General features: G+C 37.5%; 1 protein-coding gene across 10 annotated transcripts in view; it reads left to right on the top strand.

Annotated features, from left to right (window-relative positions):
• Positions 1–21,881, top strand: part of CEP128 (centrosomal protein 128) — a 363,215-nt gene that overhangs the window by 152,447 nt on the left and 188,887 nt on the right. For all 10 annotated transcript variants that reach the window (XM_037031444.1, XM_037031446.1, XM_037031449.1 and 7 more), the window contains one exon: positions 414–606. In XM_037031444.1, the coding sequence (XP_036887339.1) occupies positions 414–606 (193 nt within the window). The remainder of the gene's footprint in view (positions 1–413; positions 607–21,881) is intronic.

A 21,881-nucleotide genomic window follows, 5' to 3' on the forward strand; every position in this document is an offset into this window, starting at 1 on the left:
AAAAAATCACGTTTAAAGGGGAAAAAAACTTTTTATAGGGAATCTTTAGTTCTATTCCAGGGTGGTTTTGATTTTTACATACTTTACTAAACTGCTTTATATACCAAATTAGGGGGCTAATTGTATTCTGATTAGAATTTCAGTTAGGCCAAATTTTTCTGTAGTACTGCCTTGACAAAGAGCATAGATTAAACCAAGTTTTTATAAAAATCGAAAAATCATGGCTTGATTTCACACCAACTTTGAACTGATAAGAACAATTGTGCATTTTTATTTTGCCTAAATTTGTTAGTTGTTGTCTGTGTTTGTTCATATTATCATGATATGATTTTCCCTACTATTTTGAAATACTGCCTTTTTTAGATTTCTGTCTTGCTTTTTTCTCTTAATTAACCATCAATCTCATTTTTTAGACTAAACTTCAGTGGCTGTGTGAGGAACTGAAAGAGAGAGAAAACAGAGAGAAAAGTCTACGGCACGAGCTAATGCTGTGTCGACAGCAACTCAGGAACCTGACTGAGAACAAGGAATCCGAGCTCCAGTGTCTCTTTGATCAGATAGAAAGGCAGGAGCAGCTTCTGGAAGAAATACATCGGGAGAAGAGAGGTGTGTCTGCTGCTCTTATTCTTATTTTTGTTTACAGTCTTGGCATCTGGGATTGGAAAAACCTACTTCTCTTACCTCCCGTTCTGATTATTTCCGCATCCTCCTTTCCTTTATCTCTTCTTTCTTCCTCTCCGGGTCCAAGAGGGAAAACTGTTCTGCCCTGAGAGTTTTTCGGTCGGCTACCAGATCCTTCCTGTCTGCATCACTCTGTGTCTACCTACCAGCCATTCAAAAGTGTTAATTTGCTAAGACATCTTTGTCTCTCCCTGGTAAAATTTATATTTTACTGGAGTAAAATATGTATCTATTAATTCATTCAGGTATTTATTTTTCCCACTATTTTGTCTTAGGCACTGTTACAGGTGCTGAGGATACATTAGTGAATCAATCAGAAAAAAATCCTACTCTTGTTTACCTACTATTGAGTGGGAGACAGAAAAAAATGTAAAAATTAGGTAAATTATATAATAGAAGGCTATAAACACAATGGGGAAAACAATAGAATAAGGGAAGAAGAGTCTAGGAGAGCAGGGAACAGGGTTAATATGTATAATATATAGGTAACACGTAACTTAAAATTTAGACAAGAAACTTAGAAAACTACATTTTTGTTTGGCTACTTTAGAGATGCTTCAAGAAGGGGAAGAAGAAAAATTGCAGTTATGTATGGGGATCCTAAGTGTATCTTATGTTGTGTTGGCCTGAGGTCTTGTCTTTCATTAGTAAATTAATTAAGATACAGAGACTTACTATAGGGTCCCACTACAGAAAATGAGGTATCAACATAGGGTAACCCCTTTTCTTTCATTTTATTTGTCAGTTATTCTTTATGTGCCACTTAAAATTGTCTATTACTGTGCGGTCGTGAGTCTCAAGTTTTCTAATATCATTTCCACTTTATAGCCTTAAAAGCTCCTTGAGTTCTCAAAAATTTTATTGTGTATTATGTGTATCGGTACTTACCATATTAAAAGTTAAAACTAAGAATTAAAAATATTCCTTTAAAATAATAAGTACGTGTTACATAAATCTATTACACATAACATAAACATTAATGAAATGTAACTCTTTTCCTAGACAAAAATATTGAAAAGTGTTAGTTTTGCACTTTTGTAAATCTCTTTCATTGCTGTTTCAGAAGACAGCTGCATTTTCAGTTTTGTTTCTGCATTTATTTTTATTTTTATTTTTAAAAATATTTTATTAATTTTTAGAGAGAGGGGACGGGAAGGAGAAAGAGAGGGAGAGAAACATCAATGTGTGGTTGCCTTTCATGTGTCCCCCCACTGGGGACCTGGCATGTGCCCTGACTGGGAATCGAATCTGTGACCCTTTGCTTCACAGGCCTGTGCTCAATCCACTGAGCTACACCAGCCAGGGCGTGTTTCTGCATTTAATCTGTTGTTATATTACATGTCATGGAAGTGCTGGGAAAACTGCACTTTACATTATGGGAAATTGAGTGTAAAAAAGGCAAATAATATGTTAGTGCAATTATTGAGCAGCAGGGGCAGTTCCCAAACTGCTCTTTGAGCGGCGATGCTCCAGTGTGGTTGAAAGATGTGAACTGTGCCAGTGGCAGAAGTCAGAGGATGTCCTTGCGGTTTTGTTAAGGACAGCACAGTGATATCTAATCATGGAACTCACAGGTAAAATGCTGTATAGTCTCTATACACGTTAAGGAATACCCACTGATTAGCGCTAGATTACAGCCCAGCTTTCCTTTTAGTAAGCAGCATCAGCGTTGTCACCCTGAAAGTGATTTCTTCCTTCGGGTATTGATTAGTGTGCTACGAATACATTAAAGTGTCACTGAGAGCGAAATAGAAAAGAATATTTGTGCACTTAGATAATTATGTTCAAATACCCAACTTTTCATAAAAGCCCATCACATTTGTAGTCTCTTAAGGTGATTGCTTTTATTTGTGCTTTATGAATTTAATGAAAATGTATTGTTTGCTTTGTATCTACAGAAGATTTGAATTTCTTTATGTACCTTACAATCAGCTTGTCACAGTCTTTAAAAGCATCTGCCGATGTTTGGATAGGATTATGTTGAATGTTTAGGTTAACGTGAGGAGAATGGGCGTCTTAATATTGAACCTTTCCACCCTGGAACATGCTTTCTTGGCCCATTGATTTAGGTCTCCTTTAACTTTTCTCAGGGATGTTTTGTAGTTTTCAGAAAAATAGGTCTTGCATGTCTTTTTAAGATTTGTTTCTAATTTTTCCTGATTTATAATGTTAAATGACATTTTAAAATGTGAATTTCCAACATTGTTTTTAGGATGTAGAAATGCAGTTAATTTTAAAAATATATTAAACTTGTATTCTACAGCCTTATTAAACTTTTCTATTAGTTCTAGCTTGTTATCTATAATGTAATAAGTTCACATTGTTATTTTTAAATGTATGATAGGATTTACCAATAAACCCTCTGAGCTGGTAGCTTTCATATTTGGAAGATTTTAAATTTTGAACTCAAATTCTTTAATAGATAGGTGGCTGTTCAGAATTTCTATTTCTTATTGAGTCAGTTTTATTAATCTATGCCATTCAAGATATTTATTTCTCTATTTCATCTAAGTTATCACATTTATTGGCATAATTTTTTATAATATCTTCTTTTTTATTTCTGTAAGATCTATACTGATGCCTCCTATTATATCCCCAGTAATGGTAATTTGTTTTCTATCTTTGGTTCTTTATAAGTCTTGTTGAATGTTTCCTTAATATTTTTGAAGGAACAATTTTTTACTCTTCATTTTTTGTTTTTTATAGTATATTGATCCCTACTCTTATTTTTATTTCCTGCTACTTACTTTGTATACTGCATTTGTGCTCTTCTGGCTTCTTAAGTTGGAAGCTTTATTTCAATGCCTGTTTCCAAATATAAGCTTTTAAAGTTATAAATTTTAATTTTAGTAATACTTTAAGTGCATTCTACAAATTTTGCAAAGTTGTATTTTCATTACAATTTAGATTGAAATGGAAAATGTTTCTGTTATGATTTCTTTGACTCATGGCTTTCTTTTTCTTTCTAGAAGTGTTCTGCTTGCTTCAAATTGAATTATGTGGAAAAATTTTTGGATATTTTATTATTCACGTCTAACTACTCTTATGGTCATAGAACATACTCTTCATTATTCTGATACTTTGAAATTTATCAAGGCTTGCTTCATGGCCCCAAATATGGTCTAACCTGATGAATTTTTCATGTACACTATAAAATGTTATATTCTGCATTTATTGTGAAATGTCCTGTAGATGTCAGTTATGCCAAATTATTTCACCATATTCTCTGTCTCTAGTGATTTCTATATTCTTAATGATTTTCTCTACGTCTATCAATAGCTAATAGAGAATTACTAAAATATCCAATTATACCTTGAGGTTTTGTGCACATCATTTACTTTGCTTCATATATTTTGAAACTGTTATTATAATTAGGGCTTATTTTACTATTAATCATGGGAATCATCCAGTTAGGAGCCTATTGTGAGAGTCTCAATAAATGCCAAAGAGGGACTGAAGAAGGACGTTTGTAGTGGCAACAAGTGCAAAGATACTGCAGGGTACTTAACGCGAGATCGGTCAGTGTGAGTGAGAAGGAAGACTCAAAGGCGCTGTAAGGTCTCAGTGGTTTGCCATTGGGAGAAATAAGAAAGCAAGGAAGTAAGGGCCGATTTGGTGGGAGAGCAAGGGGGGGTCCACTTTTTAAAAATCATGAATGAAAAGTCTTAAACCCCAAATTTGTAGCTTTCGCCTTACATGTGTGAGATGTCGCTGTCTCTTGATAGAAGTAGTGAAGACCAGGCAAAGGCTGTTACAGCTGGAGACTTATAAACATATTTACTGAAAGGTAGGATGAAATGAATGTCATCAGAATTATAAGCGACAGGTTCCTGGTGAAGGTGGAGTATTGATTGCTTTGGTTGAGGTCCATAGGGTGAGGGTTTTAGTAGGACTTGGATTTGATTGAGATCTTGAAGAATGCAGCAGGATTTCCACAGATGGAAGGAAAAAGAGAGATTCTGTGCAGGATTTGACCTGCTTAGAAATCTCTTGCATACATCAGCATTCGTTTATAGTGGTATACATAGAAGAGGTAAAGGACAGCCAGACTGATGGTTAAATTTGGATGCTTCTAAAGTATCAAGGTCAATTGTTGAAACTTGTATCTGGTCCCTTCTGCATATCAGAAGCTTATTTATTAGGTATAACAAAGTTAACTTATCTGTCAATGAAACAGGACAGAGGAACTTCCAATTTGCTGGCAGTATGCCATGCTCTGCACAGATGTTTTTAGTTTGGTTTGGATATCAATCGGCACATGCCCGATTGGCCGAGGTGCATGTACAAGGAGCTTCCTCCTTTGGGTGCTGCTGGATTTGTGGGTCTGCGCTGTCTCATGCTTCTGGGCCAGTGGGTTTGTGCCGCAGTGTTCCAAAACGAGGAAAAAAATCTATTAGAGTTAATGTCATGGGTCTCTTAGAAATTTAGTAATTATTGCCTGAGAAATTTGTTGTTGTTATGAATAACAATGAAGACAAGAGTAGAGAGCTGTAAACTAAAGTTGGGAGGATGTAGGCATGATATTGCTTTAATGTGTAAGTAGTTATTTTTAATAATTTCTTAATCAACCAGATTTGTCTGCTTTTTCAATGTTCTGATAACTTGCTGCTCCTGTATGTACCTGTATTCCCCTCTTAAGAATACTTTGAAACTGTGAAGTTTATTGAAATCTAAAATTATATGGATGTTGGAAGGATTTTTTTCAAAAATCTTGAGAAGGGGCATCTATATAATATAATACAGTTGCATTCTTGCCATATTAAATGCTAATGATTATGAGCAAATAGAGCAATTTTCTTACCTTATTTTGTCTTAAACGGAAGCTATGAACTCTTATTTAAATGTGCTGTGGTTTTGGCTGTGACTAATTTAGTCTACATAATTTTTCATTCCGGAGGAATTAGAAATTGACCTGGGTCTCTGAAAGTCTTTTCCCTTGAAGGTAATACTTGATTTTCTTACCCAGTTTTCAGTTTGGAGTAAGTGTTATACTCACTTGGCTTTGTTGGATGAGGTGGGGTCTTCACCAATTCCCGACTGCCCTGACGGTGTGACAGACACATGCTGGCAAGACAGTAATTCTCAGCAGTGTGGGCTGTGGATTCAAGCTTCCTGGATCCGTTCCTTCCTGATACGTAGAGTATCCCATACTGGGAATGTATGGATGCGTGAAGAAGAAACATGCCCTTGTCAAGGCCTCTCTGTGATGGAGCTGCCTTTTTTGAATGAAAGGGAGGTGCTAGTAGAATGTGGAAGGAGGGAAATAGCCCTCCAGCCACTTCAGAACATACGGGTTTGCAGCAGAGGACTGACTCCCCAGGCTGGTTGGTGGTTTGGTTTCGGTTACCATCTGTGCCTGGCCAGAAACTAGGTGGTGGACAAACGATTCCTTATAGCCCCACATTTTTTTTCAGTTCAGCAGTTTGAACTCTTATCTTAGCAATGCCCGTGGGTGCAGGAGCACTCAGAGGACCGTCCTGGCCCAGAAAGAGATTATTTCTCACCTCAGTCGGTTTTGAGTAGACACACTTGAGTGTGTGTTGAGTTGAATATATCAACTGGAGTAGAGGTCCTTTGAAGGTAGTGATTTTTGTTTTGCTTTGTTTTATTCACCACTATCCCCTGGTGCTTAGACAAAACCTGGCACATAGTCGGTATGTCAAATATTTGTTGAATAAGTAAGTGAATGAGTGAATGAATGACAGCTGCGCAGTTAATAGGGGAGCCATAATATTGACTTTTAGTGAAAGAAATCACAGTGGGTTCTGCAGAGCCAAAGTGAACTCTGCATAAGCAGAAGACAAATCAGTAAATATATGGCAGAAATTAAATAATTTAATTGGAGTGATTTACATTTTGTTTATGACACTCTGGGATTAGGTAATATTTGTCTCTTCTAGTATTTTAGTTACGTGTTATATTTTACAGTAGAAGTATTTAAACCATTTATATTTTTACTTGCTTCACAGTGATATTCTCTGAGAGCTTCCCAATTCATTTACGGTCACCATAACATCGTGAACAGTATTGATGTGTTGAAGTCTAGCTCCATTTTGTGCTATGATTTGAGTTAGTTCTCTAGTGTAACATGTAAAAAACAATTTAAAAATACCTGAATATTAGAAAAGTAAGCAAAGAATATGAAAAATATGTGTATGCCTAAAATTGTTTTAGTTTTGAATAGTAGAATGAATATAACTTTTAGGGTAGTATTTTCTCACTGCTGATTGTAGGCAAGCTTAAGCATGACCGTAAATGTGGAGTGGAAAGATTCGGGAATGTGAGAGTTTGAACAGGTGAAAGAAAGGTTAATTGGTGGAGCAGGACCCCAGGAGACATGACAGTGGATGAAGTAAAAAATAAAGGTGGAAAAGTGAATCTTGGAAAGAACAGGGCAAGAGTTACGCATTTTTTCTCCTCTTACCTTACTTTGAATACACTACTATTTTTGGCAGTTTCACATTATAATATTTTGTATAGTTTTTTAAAATTATTTTGACTATTAGCTCCTTAACATCGATTGGGTTTAGTTGATCTTTGCCTTGTATATGCTTAATACCTATTTGGAGAAAAGGATGGAATGAGTGGTAGCTACTGGATTTACTATGTTAAACCTGAGAGATATGCTTTGGCAGAAACCTTTTGAGTTTTAATTCACATTTTAGAACATTTCTCACAGCTATATTGTTTGCAGGCTTCTTCCAAAGGATAATGCATGTCATGTGTGGCTATCCAAGGCATAGAGCCAGCTTAGTGATGAGTGTGATGTACCACACACAGTTATTCTGGCTGTATAGATGTCTCTGAGGGTGAGCACTTTTACTGATAGCAGAGATAGGATAAAGTTATTTTTTCAGTGCTCTAAACTTGCCGTGCTGTTCAAGGCATGGACTCTGTAAAACACTGCATCTCAAGAGGTTCTCATGTATGTGGTTTGTCTCTATCAATGGTGATCTCAACTTCTCAAGGGTTTTTCCTTTGATTTCACTGTTCCCTGGTGTTCTGGGAAATTCCTTTCAGTTGATTTCTGTTTTCCCTTGCTCTTCCTTTGAATCTCAGCACCACTTACACAGTTGGTGAGTGGCTGGACAGAGGATACTTCCTTAGAATTTGTTTGTAAGACAGAGGCCAGGAAGAGACTTGTGAACTGGAGGCATTTTTCCAAACATGCAGTTGATTGATTTGGTCTTCCTGCCACTCACTCATTGATCTATAACATGAGAGCCCTTAAAACCTATCTTTACACTTACAGTTTGAAGGAAAAGTTTACATTCTTTCACTTCTTTGTCCCATGCAGTTGGTGACGTTACAGTTTTCCTTGCTTCTCGAATATCTGCTCCTCCCTCTCCAGTTTGACTACCTCTGTCTTATTTAGCTCTTTATTACTTCATCTCTTAAAGGATTGCAAAAACTTCTTATTTGAAGATATTCTTGATCTCTAGTCTCTACCTTCCACTTGACTGGTCTTCACCTGGGAGTCTGCCAGAGGCCTCAAGGCAGATGACTTTCCCACGCGGGCACACTTTGATTGGTACGTGTGAGTTTCCCATTTCCCATGCCCTGGCTGTTCTCTGTCCATTCTGCTGCTATTTGATAAAGCATTCAGTAAGAGTTACATCTTTTACAAATAATTGTGAATGTCCTGAGATTAATACAAGAAAGTAGTATATCATTCTCACGGGTTGGTTTTGTATTTTTTATAACAAATTACTTGCAACACATCCTCCAGTTGACCTTCATCTGATAGCATTTCCTTAGAGAAAACTCACACACACACACACACACACACACACACACACACACACACACACACAGTTGCTCTCCCAATCAGTTCTGCCAGGTGAGTCTTCGTCAGATACGGCTTTGACCCCACGACTCCTAGCTCAGAAACCTCAGCAGCTTCCTTGCTGCTGAACAAATGAAGTTCAGATTGTTACAGGAGTCCCACCATTTCCCCCTCTCCTTCTGTTAAAATTCTACCCATATCACTTTTGCTAGTGGTATTGTTCCTTACCATCCCCATTACTACTAAAGCTTTAGGATATCATTACATGACATTTGCCATTTATTGCCTTTTTCTCTGGGTATCTGCATATCTTTTTATATTAAGTTTTAATCTCTTGTTTTATAGATCATTAATTTTCCATTGCATCTGGCCCCATGTTTTATAATTGAGCAAGAAATAAATATGCTTATTGGATATATTAGATGGACAAGTGGGTGGGTGGATGGATAGATGGATGGATGAATGGATAGATACGTGGATAGCAGGAATTAGCCTCCTGCCCCTTTAATTCCATTTACTGTGCTGTCCTTGTACAAACCATATCTCCTTACCATATCCATACTGGACATTTAGGTCTGTTAGCCATCAAGAAGAAGATAAACATCAATATTTATTTATTTTTTCAGCTTCTTCAAGACAGAGGCACTGATATGAAGTGTTAGACAACTCAAAATTACCTCACCAAACTATTTTGAGGATGTCTTTCTTAACTAAGCTGTTTTTGCTGTTTGTTTTGAAACTAGGATACTTGGCAATGAGAGAACCCTTCCCCTATTTATTTTTCCAGAATGAAGTCCTTCAAGTTCTTCCTCGTAGTATTTGGAGACATTGATACACATGTTCTCCTTTCTAGATTAGATGAATCATTTGATCATTCATCATAGTTGACTACCACATCAACCATGAAAGATTACACATTTGCTTTGTTTCCTATTGAGGCTATTGACCTTATACTCTAGTATCTAAAATTCATTTCCTAATCATGTCACATGTTGAAAGATTCCTCAGCACAGTCCCCTATGGGTTACATTAGACCTTTTCTGTATTCAGCTGCTCATTGTCACTGAGGTGGCCTTAGCAGCTAACATTTCCTGAGAGCTTGCTAATTAGTTTTTTCTATGTAATATTACCTTTAATTGTTAAGATAACCATTTGAGATTATTAATCCCATTTTATAGCAATGCAGCCGAGTTTGGGCGGCAAGTGGGGATAGATTGTTTCTTATCAGTTTAAAATGGGAATATTAGATGGGAAAGGACTTGTGCAACTCCTGCTTGTCCCTACTGCCGTACCGCCTCTCAGAGTGACCCAGTACCACCCCATCAACTTCAGTAGGCCCTACACATTGGAAACAACCTGTCCTTCCTCATCCTGTTGGAATCTGTTTCCTGAAGTTGTAAAGAGATCGAATTTTTGTTAAAAATATTAGAAAGAAAAATGCTCTGTCAAAATCTTAGTTTTTTGGCTAGAATAATAACTGAACCCCTAGAAATGCTGTCCAGAAAAAAATAGTCAGCTTAGCTATGTAATTATAAACTATTTACTTGTGATAGCTATAATATTTCCAAGATTTTCTTTCACATTATTTTAGTACATGATAACCTATAATTTCATGAGTAGCTCACAGGAACTTGAAGCTCCAGGTTCCAATTAATGACACTAATTTTAACATTATATATAGACTCTCCTGTAAACAGGAAACTCAAGATTAAACTTTTTCTTGCTTGTGTCTCCACCATGGAAGTGATATCTACCTCCCAAGACCATACCGTTTTGTTGTGTTTTTAAAACAGAGTGATTAAAGGACTCTAGAGTTTTCAGGACAACCAATTCATTTTCATATCCATCTACATACATCCCATGGAGCAACTGTTTCCAAGAACTATTCTGTCTGACTTACTTCTGTGGCCATGAGAAATTTGGCTCTTACAAAGCTTTCAAAGTTCCTGAGGACAGGACGGGTGAATATCGAATTCATGATCCAGTTTCTTCCTTCTTTTTCCCTTTCACACAGTCACGTCTCCCACTAAAACCACAGCCGAGACTGGCAGTGTTGTAGCTGTTGCCCTCAGGTTAGCATTTCTCCCTTCTGTTCTGGCTAGAGAGTGATGTAGCATACCTTCACAAAGAAGTACATCTTTGTAAGATTTAGCTGAGATGTAAGAATGCTTTGCAGCTATGAAGTTATTAGAAACTGAAATGTTTGTGGCAGTTGGAAGGAGTCCTTTATTCCAAGATCTTCTGAAGGGGAGACATCTTTGTAGTACGATTTAGTTGCAGTGGCATACTAATGATGATGAACAAATACCGAAGTTAATTTCTACAGCTGACATTGTGAACTCATTTAAATAAGGGGCTGGTTTTGCTTTCCATGCACTCTGTGGCTTTGGCTCTTTAATGTGAGCACTCCACAGAGGCATGTATCTAAGTCACACAGTCTCCTTCCTCCCTATCAGGGAGGCCTTTGATGGGTTCTGTTTAATATCTGTGTCTTTGTTGTGGTGAGGATAAAACGTTATCTAGGACATTACAGGGAAGAGAATATGGCTGCTGTGTATATCATACACCTTGAGGGATCCTCTCTGAACACACTAATACAATATTTCTCTAAATATATTTTATCATAATGCTGTTCATTAAGGGAGGAAAGGAGAGGTAAATGCAATTTCATTGAAATACCTCATTTCCAAGCAACATTCTTCATGCTGAAGTCATTCTGAAAACATCAACTGTTAAAGGTGGAAAAAATATAACTAGTTAATATGTGGTTACATTCCAGTTAGAAATCAAAGTAAATGCAACTCTAGCCTAATACATTTATAGTGTTCTACAGTATTGATATCTGCATGTATGTTTATACTTAAATCAAAAAACTACCCCTTTTTCCTTTTGTTGTCCTCTTCATCCAGGCAGAGAAATAATCTAATTAACTATTAAAAGTAAAGAAAGATGCTTTCATTTAAATATATTAAAAATAAGTTAATAAGAATTTGGAATGTCTCCCTGCTTTTTGGGCTTGAATGCAATACTAATGCTTTTTGACAGTTCCCATAGAAATGTACCCTCTTTTCCTTTCCTTTTGGAATCTGTAGAGCAAACTCCTAAAATGCACTTTCTGGCAGATGGGTGCTTTAGGATTTGCACTGTCAGACTCTGTGTAGCTCCCTATCTCTAGTGTCGGAAATGAGCTCGGGTGGATACCTGTACCTCCTCCTGAGGCTCCTGCATCAATTTCTTGTTTATTAATTGATTTTAAATACTTTACTGGGAATTGATCTCTCTTTCCTCTTAAACCAATGCACCTTAGGTTTTGCCATAGGCTCGTGCTAGACAAGACATGAGCATGTGGCCTTGGATGCTCGCGTCGTGTGAGCCACCTCGAACTTGTTCACAGTGGTGGCTGGGCGCCTCTCAGTTCCACGCCTCCAGAGCCCTGTCCAGGCGACCGGGAGTCCTGTTACTTTTCCACAACTTTAAAAATTTTTTTTTTTGCGGTCCTCCTTCATTTTACTTTCCCTCCAGGAGGACCTTGAGATGTGTCGCTCCTTGAAATTTCTAGTTCTCAAGTATGTCATTCACTTTCCAGCATCTCAAACCCAAAGTTCACTTTGTAAGAAACTGCTGTGTAGTCATTAACTGCGCTCACTTTTTTTAACCCCTTCTCTTGTAAATGCCCATTCATTTGCATTATTACCTGGGTAGAAATATTAAATGAGACCTACGACCCGGTAATGCACATCCGACCGTGCGGTTTACTTTTTCTCTCCTTCAGTTCGGCGTGTGTGGATGAAAGCACTGGGCTTGCTCAGGCAGCTGCGAGAAAGCTGAAACGGACTCATTTCTAGTGACTGCCTGCTAGTCTCTTAGGAGTTTGTGTTGCTCCATTGGGTTCCCTATGTGCAAGAAATACACTTTTACTTTTGGTGAAAGAATTAGTGAATCTAATTCAGATAAGCATTTACAGAAAAGTGTACATATAAAGCTATGGGAATGATCAAATAGTTGTATCTGTATATTTTACAAAAAGGAAATGCCTTCTATGTATGACTGGGGTGTCACACTCATTTTCACTGGGGGCCACATCAGCCTTGTGGTTGCCTTCAAAGGGCCGAATATAATTTCAACTCTTAAAGGCAACCACAAGGCTAATGTGGCCCCTGGTGAAAATAAGTGTGACACCCCCGTTCTGTGACTATCAAATGCTATAAATGCTCCGAGGAAATATAAGTTGTGGATTACGGTAGCGCTCACCTTAAAGAGATGTTTTCTTTGTGGTTTCTGTTACTAGGAAGATTCCCTACTAGTCAGATGTTATGAGCACCCCTTGCTTTGGCTAAATCAGGAACGTTGTAGCCATTATGGTAACAGGAGAGAGATGTCTGTGGGTTTTTAAGCTACAGGGAATGAAGGAAGCAGTTTGGGGGGATTTAGAATTTGGGAAGGAAAAGGAGAGATGTCCTGATTACCTACAGAAAGGTTCTTAACAGGGTACTTATTTATTTTTATATATATACTACTTTTTTCCTTTTTTAATTTCAGGTGAAGGAACAGAACAAGTGAATGGTTAGAGGCTTTATTAGCAAGGATTTATTTGGGGGAGGGCAGTAGCTTTTTTAAAACATATTTTATTGATTATGCCATTACAGTTGTTCTGTTTCCCTCCCTTCATTCCTCTCCACCCTGCATACTCCCTCCCCCACCATTTCCCCCTCTTCAGTTTATGTCCATATGTCACAAGTTCTTTAGATTCTATATTTCCCCTACTATTCTTGCCCTCCCCCTGTCTATTTTCTATCTACCGTCTATGCTACTTATTTTCTCTACCTTCTCCCTCCTTCTCCTCCTCCCACTCCCCTGTTGCTAACCCTCCATGTGTTCTTCATTTCTATGGTTTCGTTCCCAATCTAGCTGTCCTCTTGGTTTACCTTTGTTTTAAGTGTGGTTGTTAATAACTGTGAGTTTGCTGTCCTTTCACTGTTCATATTTTTTATCTTCTTTTTCTTAGGTAAGTCCCTTTAACATTTCATATAATAAGGGCTTGGTGATGATGAACTCCTTGAATTTGACCGTATCTGAGAAGCACTTTCTCTGTCCATCCATTCTAAATGAAAGCTTTGCTGGATAGAGCAGTCTTGGTTGTAGGTCTTTGGATTTCATGACTTGGAATACTTCTTTCCAGCCCCTTCTTGCCTGTAAGGTCTCTTTTGAGAAATCAGCTGACAGTCTGTTGGGAACTCCTTTGTAGGTGACTGCCCCCTTTTCTCTTGCTGCTTCTAGGATTCTCTCCTTCATTTTAATCTCGGGTAATGTAATTATGATGTGCCTTGGTGTGTTCCTTCTTGGGTCCAACTTCTTTGGGACTCTCTGAGCTTCCTGGATTTCCTGGAAGTCTATTTCCTTTGCCAGACTGGGGAAGTTCTCCTTTATTATTTGTTCAAATAAGTTTTCCACTTGCTCTTTCTCTTCCCTTTCTGGTACCCCTATAATTCAGATGTTGGAGTGTTTAAAGAGGTCCTGGAGGTTCCTAAGCCTCTCCTCAATTTTTTGAATTCTTGTTTCTTCATGTTTTTCTGTTTGGTCATTTTTTTCTTCCTTCTGGTCCATTCCCTTGATTTGAGTCCCAGTTTCCTTTCTATCACTATTGGTTTCCTGTGCATTTTCCTTCATTTCAATTAGTTTAGCCTTCATTTGTTCCTCTAATTTGTGACTAAAATCAACCAGTTCTGTGAGCATCCTGATCACCAGTATTTTGAAGTGTGACATCTGATAGGTTGGCTATTTCTTGGTTGCTTAGAGTTATTGGCTCTGGGGTTTGAGTTCTTGAGCCATATTTTGGTCTGTTTGTGCCTGTTACGTACGAGGAGCAGAGCCCTAGGTGTTCCCCAGGGCAGGGCAACTCAGTCGCTTGGTTGTGACCCTGTATGTGGGGGCAAGGTCAGAGAGGGGCAGTGGCAGTCCCCTCTGCTGCTTCCTGCAAGCTGCTGGGGCCTGCGTGGTTTGTCTCACTGCCCACTCCTTTGCTGGTTTATTTGTGCGCAGAAATGTGTGACTGGGGTCAGCCTGCCGCCTTGTGCCCTCACTGGGTCCGCCTGTTGCCACCCATGCCTGGGATCTGCCAACCGCTGTCTGCATGCCTGGGTTGGTCCAGGGGATCTTTCCTGCCCGACCCTGCTCTGCTGCTGGCTCTGCCCCTCTTACCGGTCTGGCTGAATGGTTCGTTATTGTCAGACTTCTGTATAGTTCAATTTTCTGTGTTTTGGCTGCATTTTTGTGACTAAAACTTTGTTGTCTTTAAACTTGGTTGTGTGAAGAGGTACAGTGTTTCCACCTATGCCTCCATCTTGGCGGAAGAGTAGTTTTTTTTTTTTTTAGGCCTAATATGTAATTTCTAAAGTTCTGCGAATGTAGCTGAAAGATACCAATGTCCGATTATTTCATGTAAGTTAATTAGAATAATACATTTAAGACTATTTCTTAATGTTGTATGTTTTCTCCAAAGGGAGGTTTTTCTCTTGGACTTTACTTGTGATTGTGAATTATAGTATCCTCTGATCAATGTGCATTTTATTTTGTACCAAGTTCTAGCATGCCGTAACTCTTGAAATTACAGAACTTTCCTTGCTTATATATTTAATTTTCATCAACTGTCAGTTATTCCTGTTGGGGATAATTTGAAAAAGAGGGAACTTGTGTTCTGCACAGGTAATTGAGATAAAGGAAGAGTAATTTTCTGTAGTAAATGGCCTTGGGGGAAATTAGAATGAGAGGATATCTGAGCAGAAGAATTATTTTCTGTAGTGGTTGACAGAGAATAAAGTCAGGTAAATAAACAGAACTCCTTTGATTTGTAATAAGGGGCACTGGAGGTACAGCCAACAGGCACCTTGGATTTTCTAATTCTTTGCAGCAACATATAGTAAGTACTCCATCAATTGTTGAGTAAATTAATGAGTGAGTGAACTAAGGAGCAAGCAACTAATGTAGGTAGTCTAGAGTAAACAATAAGAGAGTATTAATTGTATGGGGTACTATCCTAAAATGATTAAGCCTCTTGTATTTTTTATCACAGCAAAATAGAATAAATTGATACACATCTTTATTGAAATTTCAGTACTATCTGATGCTATATGGAAATCATTATTACACCCTCACTGTTATCAACCCCCATGTGTAAAATTTCATTTGGTGTATTTTTTATTATGTGTCTTTATTGTTAATATGAACATAAAGTAATTTAAACACTTTTTATATTAATTCTGGTCGTTTAACTTTTCTTTTGCCGTGCAGTCTTGCGTTTCACGAATAAAAATTGTTCCTCTCTGGTTTTCTTTACTTTGGGAACCCGTCACTAGTGGTTAGGGTTGATGATAAAGGAATAAATTTACTTGAAATTCCAGATTATATGTTTTATAATGTGTACATGTTGTTGAATTATTAATTAGTATTAGTTAAATAATAATGAACTGCTTCAGGGCCAAGATCATTTTATTCAGTATCTTGAGTGTCTTTTATTACAAAACACACAACGGATGTTGAGTGGCTAAGTGGATAGATGGACGAATGACTATCTCATCCTCGCGAAGGGGAGGGTAGACGACAGGCCCAGTAGTGCCGCGGGAACACAGGCGTCGGTAGCTAGTGACCCTCCTGAGTGTGAGCATATAGTTCCTGGGTCTTAGAGGCTGTGCGAAGGTGCGGCCATGTCTTTGGTGTCATTGATACTCCACAGAACCTGTTGCAGTATCCAGTCTCCAGAAAGCTTGCCTGGTTAGTTATGATGCTCAATTCCTAAGTGAAGATGACAGTTTCTGTTTTATTGTTCTGCGTCTACAAGCAAACTTCAACCTCTCTTGGTTCTGTGATATGATGGATGATTGTGTTTCATTCTGTCTAAGTGACTATTTGGTAAAACTTCCCAGAACACTCTAAGATTTCAGCAATAGTTTCCATTTAGCTCTTCATCTGTTCTCAAGTGACCTGGCAATCTTGCCCTTCTCTGTGAAATGGGCTTTGTATGGTCTCCCATTGCCTCAGCCAATTAAGACCTTAAAATTAGGCTTTGAGGAACCCTGCTCATGCTTCCAGGAAACATAATAGCGCCACTTTTCATTGAAGGAGACGAGAAGTGTTTAAGTTTGGCCAGTGAACAAAGCACGGATAAAAACAAGTGCTACAATCACAATTAGCCCTGAATATTTTAATGCAAAAAGGGTATCAGTTTTTGGCTACTATTCCATCATTATACTAGATTTCCCTCCATAATTTATGGTTCAAAGTTTTTCACTTCTTATAGAGATAATTAAGTTATGTAGTAAGGCTTTTTGAAAGGGCACTACACCCTTAGTTTTGAGGCAAACAGCTTTGCTCTCCTAGATGTAAGCCTGGATTAAAACATTCCTGTTGCCTCAAGTCTGAATAAGATTCTAGAATGTAAGTTCTTCAAAGGATCTTTCTTTGATTTGGGGAGGAGAGATGAGGTTTGACATTGAAATATGACATTTTTTTGGGTGTCATACATACTTACAAGTTATCATTATCAAATAATGAATGCCTTAATATCTATTTATTGTAGTTTGACTCATTACTTCTTTAAAGAGTCTGACATTTGGTGTTGAGTACTGTCTTTTGCACACCGTACCCTTCTAGATTGGTAGTATCTTTTCTAATGGTTAAAGGGAGTGAAGAGTGACCTCTCCATTAACCAGTGACAGAAGGTTTTTGTCCCCCTCTCTCCTTCTCTGTTGTCAATTAGGAAATCAGATAAGAATACCAAGACCGGTATTCCTGAGTGCTCAGTAACAAAAGTATTTGTAAATGGAAAAGGGTTTCTAAAGAAGTTATTTTGCTTATATGTGGGAATTCTGTTTAAAAGCTTCATTCAAGTAACTCATTTTTCTTAGACTGAGAATGGCAAAATATGTTATTATTGACACACACCATATATATATGTGTGTATGTGATATGTGTATGATATATGTGTATATGGGCATATGTCGTTATATACCAAAGAACAGAGATGGTTTTGTGTATCAGCTTATGCTGATTGCACTCTTAGAATGGAGTCTCTGAGTTTTTGGCTCTGGAATCACCCCAGTGTTCAGGAACCGGCATCAGAGAATAATTGCTATGTCCGTGTTGTGTTCTGCAGTGGTTACCTTGACCACAGTGTGACACGACACTGGGTCTTTCTCAGTAGGGACACTGAGTATCTTGAACTGGGCAGTTCTTCATGGTTCAGGATGCCCCACACATTGAAGGGCTTTTGTTTATCCTGGTCTTCAAACACTGAATACCAGTAGCCCTATCCATTATTTGGATCAAGAGACATGCTCACACACATTTCTTTCAGAAAACTATCTGATGCCTTTCTCACAGAACCAAAAATATTACATTGCAATTACTTGTTTCCTTACTTATGTCATTCCATAATGCTGTGAACCCCATGAGAAGATAGGTCCTTTCTTAAATACGTGTATTGGTGTTTTATGACCAATCCCAGTGTGTGATCCATAAGCATTTAATACACATTTATTCATCAGATGAAATGTAGTACTAACTTTAAATTTACCTATTTATTTATTTTTATTGAATTTATTGGGGTGACATTGGTTAATAAAATTGTGTAGGTTTTAGGTGTACAATTCTATGATATATCACCTGTGGACTGTATTGTGTGTTCACTACCCCAAGTCAGATCTCCTTTCATATCACTTAACCACCCTTTACCCTCCCCTACCTCCTCCCATTTACCTATTTATTTAAACTTAGCATTTTCCTCAAACAATTATTAAGCAATATTGTGAAATTATTTAAGCAGAGATATATCATGAACTTATCTGCTTATTTATTTATTCTTTTATTCATTTATCTATATTTTGATTTACATAACAGATTTATACACAGTTGATTGAATTAAATATATGACATCATAGAGTAGTATTGTCCAAAAGAAATGACATGCAAATGTGAGCTATGTATGTAATTTAAAATTATCTTATAGCGACACTAAGAAAGAGAAATGAAAATGTGAAATTAATTTTAATAATATATTTTGTATAACCCAATATATTCTAAGTATGATTATTTCAACATTATTTAGTATGGAAAATTATGAGATGCTTTACATTATTTTTTTACATCAGGCTTTGGAAATGTGACATTTATTTTTTCTATTTGGCATATCTCATTTCCGGCCAGCTACATTCCATATGCATGATAGGCACATGTGTGGCACAGCCATAGACGACCCGTGTTGGCCACTGTTTGGCCTCATCAGTCATCTGTAATAGAATGACCGGGACTGCTGGGAACTCTGTGGGAGGTCCAAGATGATGAATGTAAATGGGAGCTCATATACTATACTTTTACTTCTATTTCTAACACATTATTTGTTTTATATGTAAAAAAATAATTTAGGGCATCTTGCAATAAATACTATATCATTAATACCAAAATATAAGAAAGGAAATTCAAGATATATAGGTTAGACTTTTTGAATTTTCTAATTTTCTGTACATCTATTTAAAAATAAATGGTATAGAATAACACAATGATTTGTGTAGTTTGGTAGTAGATAAAGATAACTTTAGCAAATCAGAAAGAAGAATATTTCAAGGATGTTTACCAGTAGTTGCCCTCTTTACTTAGATTTTTCTCTGTGTTGTATAAATTGCAATAAAGAATCTGATGATTATTAAATGCAGAATTCATTCTTTGGAGTACACACATTATACTGCCTTTGGTTAAGTGCAGTGATTTTCAGCGGATGTGCCACAAGAATCTTCAAAGTACAGAACCTGACTATTTTAGTCAGGGACACTGACCTCTTTTTCCTTAGTCAAAAAAAAAAAAAAAAAATGGCAACAGCCAACACAGCACTAGCTGTCCAGTGTGAATGAAACAAAGTTATACCTATTTTTCTGTCATATTGGAAAAATGTATTTTTTGGTGTGCTGCAGAATTTTAGTAATTATTTTATGTGTGCCATGAGATGAAAAAGGTTGAATATTGCTGGTTTAGAGTATATTGCTTAGAAAATATTTTGCTCAGCCAAGGCTATTTTTCATTTGGATTGTGGAGTCTTAGGCACTGTTTTGACTGCCCCCAAAAGTTGTTTGGCTCTAGCTTTTAATTTTTAAAAATTTAGATCCTTTAATGAAATTGGAAGATGTTTTATTAACTACACAGAAATGAGTGAAAAGGGGACTAATATTTTTTGAATGCCCACCACATGCCAAGCTCTGTGTTACCTATGTTCCATGATTTCTCAGATAATCTTTTTTTTTGAGGTAGGTATTTTTAGTCCTGATTTTTTTAACATGGTATTGAAACTCCTGGAGGACAAGTGACAAGCCTTTGGGTCCATGGATATTGTAGGAAAGATTCCTTTGTAAATGTGCCCTGACCTGGTTGCAAGAATGTCATCTTGTTCACATTAAAACTGCGGCCCATCCCTGTCATTTCCACTCAGCAGCCCAGAGTAATTATTTTATTACAAAAATTATACCATCTTAATACCCTACCTCAACCCTTCAATGTCTCTTGCATTCAGGAAGAAAAATCCAAGTTTATTACCATGATTTGCATCATCCCTCTAATTTGGCTTCTGCCTACTCTCTAGGATTGTCGATTTCCCCACTCAACTTGAGTGTTATGTTCCAAACACATTTGTATATTGGTCTCGTTTATTTTTATTTTTATGTACCAAGCCCATTTCTGCCTCTCAGCTTTCACCCCTCTTCGCTTGACTCCGCTGCATGCCCCTGGCTTCCTCCCTCCCCCACCCATGTGGCTCAGCTTCTGCTTTAGATCTCAGCTTAAACATCAGTTCCTCAGAGAGGTCCCTCCCTTGTTTTTGTTATTGCAGCCTGTTAAAGTACTTCAGAGCACTTCAGGATGTAATTTTATTTAGATATGCGATCGTGTATTCGTTTGTATGTTGTCTGTCCTTCCCACCAAACTAAACTCCCTAAGGCTAGTGACAAAATCTGATGCCCTTGCTGTTGTAGGCGCATAGTTAATGTTTGTTGGAAATAAGTATTTCTTTTTTTACTTGGGCTGCCATAGTTGTATCCTGAACTGTTCTTCCTAACCTCATGTCCTCACTTCTCTGTTTCAGTTATTGAGTTTTAGCCCCGTATGTTGCTCTATATCCTGACCTCACCTGGCCTGGTAGCCCACCCTCCTCAACACAGGGATTGTTTTAAGAGATGTGTACCAGTCTCAGCCATTCCAGGTCATTCATCAATTGAAAATTTTCTACTCAAAATAGGGGAGAGAACCTCTTTTTAATGCTTTGGACATGGTATTAAAAGGTTATAAACCTTCTCTGTCAGAGATCCCATTACATGTCAGGGGGAGAAAACTGTGATAGCAGAGAAATGAGCCAACAGTCAGAAAAAAAATAAACCTAAAGGTGTGAGGCAAAGGGTAGGCTTGTTGGTGTTAGTCCTATAGCCATTTACTCTGGTTTACGCCTGTGTCCTTTTCTGATCAGATACCGCGTTTCATTCCTTCCTTTTGGGCCTAAACTAGTTACACTTAGCTCTGCCTCCCTTACAAGCAGAGTCCTGACAGATTAGTGTTCCCAGTCACATCCCTAACTAGGTATGGCAGGGACTCTCACAGTCCATTCTTTTTTCTTGTGTTAACTTAAAAAGTACTTTCGGTTTCACTATAAAATCATGTTATACCAATTTTATTTGGTTAGCAAATGGTGGGTCCACTTTTTTTTGTTGCTACTATGTATTTTTTTTTTTTGTCCAGGAATTTTACCAGTAGTCATTCAATTTCTGAAAACCTAGAGAAGTAAAATGGTTACATGCTTATAGACTACATCATGCTAAAATTACTGTCCTTTTATGATATATAGATTTGGAAGCACAATCCTAACCTTTTATATGATTGTTTAAAAGTATTTAGAGTTTATTCCAAGTATCCCTAATTTCTTTGTTAAATGAACCTTTGCGTCTTAAAAAATCTTGAGTTGCTTTTATATTTTCACTATTTATAAACCTTCTTAGGGATGCTGCCCTACCACATGTATCACCAGTCTCATTTTCTTTTTTTAAAATTTAATCTTTGTTATATTTTTTCCATTATCATTTAGTTGTCTTATTCCCCCTTGCCCTTAGCAGTCACCACACTGTTATCCATGTCAATCAGTCCTTTTTCCTTTCTGCTCAGACCATCCCCCTGTGAACTCACCTCCACCCCCCTCCCCCCCCAGCTGGCATCTGGTGAGTCTGTCTACGAGTGAGTGAGTCTGTCCCCATTTTCCCTGTTAAATCAGTTTGTTCATTACATTCCACATAGGAGTGAAATCATATGGTACTGTCTCTCACTGGCTTGTTTCACTTAGCATAGTGGTTTTCAGGTCCATCCAGGCTGTGGCAAAGGGTGAAATTGTCTCCTT

This window comes from Sturnira hondurensis, unplaced genomic scaffold (assembly GCF_014824575.4).
Source record: "Sturnira hondurensis isolate 20B ecotype Veracruz unplaced genomic scaffold, ASM1482457v3 Scaffold0021143, whole genome shotgun sequence".
Lineage (NCBI taxonomy): Eukaryota > Metazoa > Chordata > Mammalia > Chiroptera > Phyllostomidae > Sturnira > Sturnira hondurensis.